Below are 10,464 nucleotides of genomic sequence, written 5' to 3' on the forward strand. Positions count from 1 at the left end.
AAGTACTTTATGATCTTTTGATAAAAAAAAAATCCACAAGATTCAATTGCGATAATAGTAAATAACACATATCCTTCTTTCTTAAGTAATATCAATGACCCATTATATTTGCAAGAAAGATCCATACTTGCTCCAACTCTTGAAGTTGTTGAATCAGTAAATGAATACATGGTTTTTCTTAATCAAAGTGAAGGAAGCACATATGCTTACCCTTTTACATAGTTATCATCTTAGTGCATGTAGATTCATTTAGGTGTTGCCTAATAAAAAAAAAATTCGTTAATGACTTTCAAAATTCATTTGACATGCTATTTGACATGATACATAAAGATGGTCCAAGACAGAGTCACTATTCATTATCAATAGCTTTTGGGCATACACTTTTCATTTACAATAATATTTGTGCTAACTCCATTGTTTCTAATCATATGCATCTTAATCCGATATATATCCTTGCAAATGAAATCCTTGAAATTCCATGACTTTTATTATATCTTACAAGTGGACAAATAAGGAAGAAGTGATATAGGCTTTATGTCAATTGAAGTTTAGTAAAATAATAATTTTTCAACAGTATTCTGCTGCTTTGAGTAGCTGAGTAGCCTGGGGTTCTGGCTCCTGATAAGAGTGTTCCTCTAGCAGAAAGGCCATAACTAAGCATGAACGCGTACATGTAGATCTGTAATTTACAATTACAATCTACGTTAGTAAAAAAAAAGGATGAAAAAAAGTGATGAATAAAAGACCTATTGATCTTTCATATGAATTTGCTTGAATATATGTCATTTTAAGTGCATTGCTCATTTGCATGTGGTGTGATTGCTACATTTTTAAAGTCATGATTATGTATGTTTATTTGCATTGGTATAAATAGTTGTTTTGTATACTCGTAGGAGTTATGCTTGTGACTTTCTTATCATTGTCCATGTTAAATCAGTTCTATCATTTGAGTTTTGTCTAAAAAAAAGTTTTAGAATAATGAATTCTCTTTGGATTTCATGGTTGTTTTGCTTGAGGACAAGCAAAGATTTAAGCATGGGGGAGTTTGATAAGTAATAAATTATAGTATATTTCTATTAGATTTAGGTTTCATTTCTTAGTTGATCATGCAAATTTCCCCATATTTCTAGTTCAATTTCACTCTTTTAGTTCAAGTTACTGCTCTTCATCATTTTACATGTAGATAAGTAGAGTTTGGCTTTTATTTGAAACGCGGGTGACCTGTGGTAGCTACCACACCCATGCATCATAATGCAAAAATTTAAAAGACTAAAACCCTAGAAGAAGCACAACATGGCCGTGCCAGCTAACATAGGCGTGGATCTTTGCCGCCATTACAACCCTAATTTAACCCTCCTCTATATAAAGCCAAGAAAAAGAATTTTAAAGCATCTTTTTGGCTACCAGAACAAGGGGACGATTTCTCTAAGGGGTTGAAGATCATTTAAAGCTATCAAAGAGGAGAAAGAAAACAAAGATGAAAGGAGAGATTCATCAATCTACAAGAACATCACACGTGGAGGATCAAGAGTTTGTTCTTTCTTATTCTTTGATTTATTTCATGTTTAGATCTATGATGGATATGAATATTTTAGCTTATAAATCGAACATGAGCGAGTAGATCTTTTGTTCTAGGATTGGGATTAGCCCAATTTTTAGATAATTGATGATGTATTGACTTTTATTTTCTTATTAATGTTTATTTCTTTTGATTCACTTTTATAGAACTTAATGCTTGTGAATGAGTTGGGCCACTCATATTTGCATGATTTTAGATACCAAAGGAAGGACTGAAAGGTGAACTAAGGTGTTAGAAACCCTAAAATTGAACCCAAAATCCTAGATTATGATTTCTTGAGGATAACTGGATGTCATAGAACCTAAAAGATCTAATTAGATTCAATTTTTGTGAAAGTAGGAGTTGTTTTAAGTTAGAAACCTCGCTATATTCTGAAAAGAAATAGTGAGTATCCTAGGATATTCCACCTTTAAAGTAATTAAACTAAATCAATAAAAAAGTCAATACGAAGTCTTTTATCTACATTATAGTGTACTTTAATCCTAGAAGTCCTTGAAATCTGAATTAATCATCTAAGCCATTGGTAGCCTTGATTTTGTTAATTTTCGTTTTCATTAGTTGTTATTTCCACAATCCACATACCTAACAATTCATCTAAATAACCTTAATTGCAAGAAATTGGTAGTTAGCAACAAAGTCCTCGTGGGAACGGTATTAATTTACTACTTGAACTATCCTTGCGCTTGCAGTACACATCAATATCCCATATAACTTGGATAGATTGTTTCCAATAATCCTAAACCTGCTCCTCTCCATATTAAAGGTATTTATAGCTAACAATCTTAAAGTAGAGGTATTATTTTCTAACAAACTTAAAGCAGACTCTTTCAATATTAAAGATACATATTATTTTATAACAATCTTAAAGCAGATTCGATGGCATCTAAAAGAAATGATGTTTTCAATGTGGCTCAAGGGTCTACTCCTGCTAGGAGCATCGTTGTGCCTCAAGTGATTATTCCCACTATAAATACAACAGTGTCTCATTTGTAAGCACCCATGTCGGTTATGTCGGTTTCTGTGAACTATGTTGAAAAGCTAGAAAAATTTACTGGGTTGCATTTCAAGAGGCGGCAACAAAAGATGTTGTTCTATTTGACTACCTTGAACCTTGCGAGGTTCTTGACTGAGAAAGCACCTGAGCTAAAGGAAGAAGAGCAAGATGCTCAATTGATCATCTCAGTGGAAGCTTGGAAAAAGTCTGATTATCTATGTAGAAACTATATCATGAACAGTTTATCAAACACGTTGTACAACGTATATACTTCCAAGAAACTACAAAAGAATTGTGGGATGCTTTGGACCACAAATACAAATCTGAGGATGCTAGAAGCAAAAGTTTGAGGTTGGTCGATTCCTTCATTACAAAATGGTGAATTCCAAGACTATGAGGAGTCAAGTGGAGGAATTCCAAGTGATCATGCATGAAATTCATGCTGAGGAAATGGTTTTGAGTGAAACTTTCCAAGTAGTTGTTATCATTGAGATGCTACCTCCTAGCTGGAAAGACTTTAAAAATTAGTTAAAACACAAGCGCAAGGAGATGAATGTTGAGGATCTTCTGCTTATCCTTCAGATCGAGGAAGATAACCGATGCGGTGACAAGAAAGGTGTCACTCTCGCTATGGCTAAGTCAAATGTTGTCGAACATGGTCAAAGCTTAAAGAATAAGAAGCAAAACAATCCCGGGAAAATGTCTATGCTAGGACCCAAAGATGGAGTTTCAAAGAAACAAAACTTCCAAGGGAAATGTTACAATTGTTACAAGATAGGTCACATGGCATCTGAGTGTAGGTTGCCAAAGAAGAATAAAAATCAGGCAAATATTGTGGATAACATCATTCAAGATGTATCTAATATGAGCCTTGTAGTTGTTGTTTTAAAAGTGAACTTGGTTGGGTCTAATCTAAGACAATGGTGGATTGATACTGGAGCTACTAGGCATATATGCTCAAATAAAGGTATGTTCGTCACTTTCAAACCATTAGAGAATGGGGATAAGCTATCCATGGGGAACTCTACCACTTTTGAACCATTATTCAAGGCCAAGGTAAGGTGATCTTGAAAATGACTTCTAGAAAACAATTGACTCTTAATAATGCATTATATCTACCGAAAATCTGTAAGAACTTGGTGTTAGGTTCACTTCTGATCAAGCATGGATTCCGCTTAGTGATTGAGTCAGACAAAAGTTGTCATTAGTAAAAATAGAATGTATGTAGGGAGGGGTTATATAATTGATGGGTTTTTTAAGCTCAATGTGATGGCTATTAAGCTGAAGAAGAACAATAATAATAATGGTGGTTCTTCTGCTTACTTGATTGAGTCTTCTAAATTATGGCATGGTAGACTAGGACATGTTAATTATAATACCTTGCGTAGATTAATTAACATAGATCACATACACTCTTTTCATATTGCTCCTAAACATAAGTATGAAACTTGCGTTGAAGCAAAACAAACAACATCATTCTTCCAAACAATTAAAAGAGACACAAAGCCTTTTGACTTAATACACAGTGATATATGTAACTTAAAATTTATCCAGATAAGGGGAGGCAATAAATATTTCATTACTTTTATAGATGATAGCACAAGGTATTGCTATATGTATTTTCTCAAAAATAAATGGGAAGCAATAGAGAAATTTGCTCTCTATAAAATGGAAGTTGAGAATTAACTCAACAAGAAAATTAAAGTTATAAGGAGTGGTCGAGGAGGTGAGTATGTTGCACCATTTGGTGAATTTTGTGCTCAACAAAATATTGTACATGAGCTCACTCCATCTTATTCATCTTAGTCAAATGGAGTTGCTGAGAAAAAGAATAAAACGTTGAAAGAAATAATGAACGCAATGTTAATAAGTTCTAGGATACCTCAGAACATGTGGGGAGAAGTTGTTTTGACAGTTAACTATCTTTTAAATAAGGTACCCTACAAGAAAAAGGATAAAACCCCATATGAATTATTGAAAGGAAGAAAGCCTTCGTACAAATACTTAAGAGTGTGGGGGTGTATTGCTAAAGTGGTTGTAGCTACACCTAAGGAGATGAAAATAGGTCCAAAAATGGGTGATTGCATTTTTATTGAATATGCAAAAAATAGTAGTGCTTATCGTTTTCTTGTTCATGAGTCTAATATACCAGACTTTCATAAGAACACAACAATGGAATCAAGAAACACATCTTTCTTTCAACATGTGTTTCCTTGTAAAGCAAGTAATGATGAAGGATCAAGCTCATCTAAACGAACACATGGGTTTGTTAATCATGAGGATGATGTTGATCAAAACTAAGAGGTTAAACTTAGACGTAATAAGAGAGTAAGGGTAGAAAAATCTTGTGGTCCAGATTTTCTAACCTATTTGCTAGAAAGTGAACCTCAAATCTATCAAGAAGCTATGATTTCTTCAGAGGGTCATTTATGAAAAGATGCCATTAAAAGTGAAATTGATTCTATTTTACAAAATCATACTTGGGAGTTAGTAGATCTACCTCCAGGATGTAAACCTCTAGGATCTAAATGGATTTTCAAGAGGAAAAAGAAAGACGATGGAACTATTAACAAGTATAAGGCCAGGTTTGTAATTAAAGGCTACAAGCAACAAACAGGCCAAGATTACTTTGATACATATTCTCTTGTGACAAGAATAAATTCCATTAGAATGATAATAGTGATTGCCACTTTGATAGGTCTTCAAATACATCAAATGGATATAAAAACAACCTTTCTTGATGGAGATCTAGATGAAAATATCTACATGGAGCAACATGAGGGTTTTGTTACTCTAGGACACAAAAAGAAAGTCTGTAGATTAGTAAAGTATTTATATCACTTAAAACAAGCTCCAAACCAATGGCATGAAAAATTTGATAGCGTTATGTTGTCAAATGGGTTTAAAATCAATGAGTGTGACAAATGTGTATATATCAAAGAGACTGGAAGTGGATATGTCATTTTATGTATGTATGTTGACGACATGCTGATTGTTGGTAGTAATGATAACTTGATCAAATCTACCAAAATTATGTTAAATTCAAGGTTTGACATGAATATGGGACTAGCTAATGTAATTTTGGGAATCAAAATAATAAAAGCAACATATGGTCCAATTCTTAGTCAATTGAATTATATGAACAAAATCCTTTAAAAATTTAGCATAAATGATTCTGGTATAGCCAAAACACCATTGGATGTGAATCTACATCTATCTAAGAATAAAAGTGAAAGTGTTTCACAACTTGAATATTCTAGAGTGATATGGAGTCTAATGTACTTAATAAGTTGTACAAGAACATGCATAGATTACATAAAAAGTAAGCTAATACACAAGCAATCCTGGAACTGATTACTAGAAAGGAATTGTAATAGTTTTAAGATATTTAAGGTATACTAGTAGTTACAGACTATATTATACCAAATATCTAGCAATTCTAGAGGAATACAATGATGTGAATTAGATTTCTAATATGAATAACTCCAAATCCACTAATGGTCATGTGTTCACAATAGGTGGAGCAGCTGTATCATGGAAATCCTCTAAACAAACAGTTATAGCTCGTTCTATAATGGAATCAGAGTATATAACCCTAAATAAATGTGGTGAAGAGGCTGAATGGTTATGAAATTTCTTAGAGGATATTTCAGAGTGGCAGAAGCATGTGCCAACTATATGTATTTATTATGATAGTCAATCTTCAATTGGAAGGACATAGAGCAATATGTATAATAGAAAGTCTAGGCATATACGCCAGAAACATAATTCCATTAGACACTAATCTCTACAGGAGTTATCTCTGTTGACCATGTAAAGTCAAAAGATAACTTAGCGGATCAGCTAACCAATGGATTAACTAGAGATTTTGTTGATATGTTATCAAGGGGAATAGGGCTAAAGCCCGTAAAATAACAAGTCAATACAGTGGGAACCCAACTTTGTTGATTGGAGATCCCAAGATCAAGGTTCAGTGGTACAACTTAATTATAAAGGCTATTGCATATCACTATGGGGGCTACCCTTGTCCATTCCTATGATGAAACGGTGATGGTCGTAAAGTAAGGTTAAGCTATACTTTTAATAATTCTTATGCATCGGTATTCTGATGGGAGTAATACAAGTTACTCTTAAAAGAAATCACCTATGTGAGAGAGAAGTGGGGTCGATTCAAAGGAGAATTATGTTGGGCTTTAATTCTTTAGAAACTCTCACAAAACAAGGAAGATGTTCAGGGCCAAAATGAACATGACAATGAGAACTGAATTATGTTCGAAAGATTCCTATGAGAAATATATTGTCATTTACTATAAAGAAAGAACATTTCAATGACAACGAAGACCATTGGTCAGTCGATAAATTAATTATACTTTCTCAAGAGAAGGTTCAAAAGTTAACACCTACCTATCCTTTGTAAGTTTCGACCAATATGCCTATCACTAGGTCAAAACATTTAAGTTAATCCTTCCTTGTGTCAATTTTCATTCACGTGGGGGATTATTGGAAAAACTAAGATTGAATGGAATTTGAAAGGCTGTTTATGTTTGTAAGGATAAGTGTTTAGAAGTTGAAAGGACTTTGATTCTTAGGATTCCAATAAATTTTGGAATTTGAAGAGTTTTTGACTTCATAAAATTTAAAAGGTTTCAAACCTTTCGAATTCTAAAATTACGTTAGAATTTGAAAAGTTTTATAACTATTGAAACTTCAAAATTAAATTTTGGAATTTCAATGGTTAGTCACATTAAGTTTGGAATTCCAAGGGTTAGTCTCCAAGGCTATATATAGGGCTTCAATCTTCAACTTAAAAATTCTTGAGAAGAGAAAATGTTTTTCTTCACTTCCTTCTTCTTCACCTACTCTCCCATAGAAAGCCTAATCTCTTAAGTTCTGTGTGATAGAACTTATATAATTCAATTCGCCGAAGTTGTAAAGTGGTGCTTCCTTGTAACTGAAGACTGTTGTATCCTGGGAAGCAAATGCTAGTTCAAACCCAAGCACTGGAGAGTTTCGAATCTGTTTTAAGAAAACTGTGTGCTACATATGCCTCGGTTTTGTCTCTCTTCATCTTTGGGATCAGGTCCTCTCACTTTTAATATAAAAGTTTTGTTTTATTTGTAGTTCTCTATTTGTTAATATCCCACATAGCTAGGATTGATTGTTTCCAACTATCTTAAAGTTGCTCCTCTCCATGTTAAACGTATTTATACCTAACAATCTTAAAACAAAGGTATTATTTTCTAACAAATCTTAGATATTGAGTGTCTTTGATCTGGTTAATTATCGGATGAATGTTCCTACTAACACTAGATAAAATGCATACGAAATCAATGACCTGTTTGATAGTTGCCACAAAATCCTCGGCTTAAGCTTTTTCAAATCCTAGATAGCAGATGATTAGATCTTTTTAAATTCTTGACCATAAATAACTTGAAAAATATATATAATCAATGTTAATGTAACTTAACTAAACTAAAGTAAATTAATTGGAACCTTAGTATGTTTTAGCTAATGAAAGAAAAACTTATAATCAAGAAACACATCTTATGACTATTAAAGTTAGTTAATCAATTGTTTTGCCCAAAAAGTAACTATTTTGATATATAAACTAAGCATATACTCATTTCATTCCATTATAAGTTTATAATTTTTTTTTAATAGATGAAGAATAACAAAAAAATAGTTGCAATTAAAAAATTCATAAACATTTTTTTAAGTTCGACTTCTTTCAAAGGACAGTCTCTCTTTCTCTCTCACTCACTTTCTCTCCCACTCAACAAGTGTCACACACCACGTCGATGCTCTCTTCCTAAAGAATATTGGGTCCAAACTGTGATCTTTTTGTTTTGTTTGACGAATGAAGACCTCAGTGATAGTAACCGTAGTACTCCCCACGGACAATGCTCATGTACACTATCACACCGCCTTGAGATCATCAGCCACTCCTACAATGACCTTGTGTTTGCTTACTTATCCCATTTTGCCCATTTTTTCTCTTTATCCACTTCTACATTTAAGATGATAGTGGGGGAGAACAATATCAATATATATATTAAAGTAGGAAAGTTTCTTGCCACGTGTCAACCTCTCATTAAAAATTTTCAGCCAAAATCATATAATACTAGGCAAATTCTCTTGCTTCGTTTCGGTATTAATTTTTTTTCTTTACAATTTCGATGATTTTAAGACAATATTACATATAGACATAATTTAAAATAAAATATTTTAAATAATGAAATTATAACATCATGCATAGAGTTTTTAAGAGAAAATAAATAAAGCACATGTAAATGAAGCAATACCCATTAGAAGAACTATTCAAAAAATAAAAATAAAATATAGAATATAAATGAAAGGGTAAAAAAAATTTAATTACACAATAATAGATATCACAACCTCTTATACAACTCATTAAACAAATTAAAATCAATGATTATATTTTAAAAATACATCTAGTTTCTGGAGTTTTAATATCTTTCATCTTTTAATATTCTATATTTCGATATCTTCAATTTTTTCTAATTTGCTTAGATATAATCCAAGATAAATGGTCATTTTCAATTATGACTTGTAAATTGACTAAAAAAAAATCATGATTTGATAACTCCCTGTAGGCATACATTTATCACAAAACAAATATTCCCTCCGTTCTTTTTAGTTGTCAACTTTACCTAATTCACATCGATTAAGAAAAGTTGGTTAAAGGTAGTTGGTTATCTATATTTTATAAAAAATTACATTACTTTTCAAAACTACCCTTATTTAAAATTTCACTAGTGGAGTATATAATTTAATGCTTAGTTGATTGTAATTTATTGAAAATTATATAAGTACATTAAATTAAAGGATAAATTTGGAAAGAATTAATTAATGTTGCACAAAATTTCTAATGTGACAAGTAAAAAAGATCAGAGAAGAGCTCCAAAACATGACAACTAAAAAGGGACGGAGGAGTATTTTTCAATCACTATAATTAATTTTGAAAGGTTTTATGGAGTATTTAATGCAAAATTAATGAACGCAATTAAAGTTTTATATTACTAATTTCAGAATTAATGCAAACAAATATTTAAGTAAAATGATATTTAAAAAAAACATAATTATTCCTTGAAATGCTCTCAAACCAGATTATACATTTACTTTAAAATTTTAAGTTACCAATTAATTTTAACTGACTTTCTTAACCGATGTAAATTAGTTAAAATAACCAAAAGGAGCAATTAAATATTGAGCTCTCTAAAAAATAATATTGAAAAGTTAATATCGGCCCTTATTTTTACACTCCTTCTAGTCCTTTCATTTGTCTTATTTTAGAACTTTTTTTAATCTTTTTTACTTGTCCATCTAAAAAATTTATAAATCATTAAAAATTGTAAATTAGTTAAAACAAACAAGTAAAAAAAAATTTCTACAACTTCTAATAAATTATATTTAACTACAAATTTTATTAAATCATATTTTATATAAAGTAATTTTGAAAAATTAATATAATATTTTATAAATTTTAGATTACTAATTAATTTTAACTCATTTTTTAATTTATGTAAATTAGTTAAAATAAACAAGTAAAAAAATTCTCTCTTATGTTTTTAATAATTTGCCATTTGATAAAACATCAAAATCAATCACAAACCATGGACACTAATAAATCAAGACAATGTTCACAGAATCTCACATGCCACTCAACCAAGATTCCAAATTTCCAATGGATGCGCAAAAGTACACTGATTTGAGTTGGCGGCGCTGGAAAATGGAATCTGAAAACAGAATCTCACGTTTTCACTGTTTTCATCTTGACTCTGTTTTCCCCACTGATCCAACGGCCAGGATTCATCCGAGAGCTTGGAATGAAAACAAGTGAAAACACGCCCCTTGTTCATTCAGAGAAATC

General features: G+C 31.5%; 1 protein-coding gene across 1 annotated transcript; it reads left to right on the forward strand.

The window, feature by feature from the left end:
• The first annotated feature begins 2,578 nt into the window (after positions 1–2,578).
• On the forward strand, positions 2,579–3,759 carry LOC120279452. The gene is made up of 3 exons (XM_039286387.1): positions 2,579–2,917; positions 3,156–3,634; positions 3,720–3,759. The coding sequence occupies exons 1-3, from the start codon at positions 2,579–2,581 to the stop codon at positions 3,757–3,759; spliced, it is 858 nt and encodes a 285-aa protein (XP_039142321.1).
• Positions 3,760–10,464: the final 6,705 nt, after the last annotated feature.

The sequence above is a fragment of the Dioscorea cayenensis genome, chromosome 2 (genome assembly GCF_009730915.1).
Source record: "Dioscorea cayenensis subsp. rotundata cultivar TDr96_F1 chromosome 2, TDr96_F1_v2_PseudoChromosome.rev07_lg8_w22 25.fasta, whole genome shotgun sequence".
In the NCBI taxonomy this organism is placed as follows: Eukaryota; Viridiplantae; Streptophyta; class Magnoliopsida; order Dioscoreales; family Dioscoreaceae; genus Dioscorea; species Dioscorea cayenensis.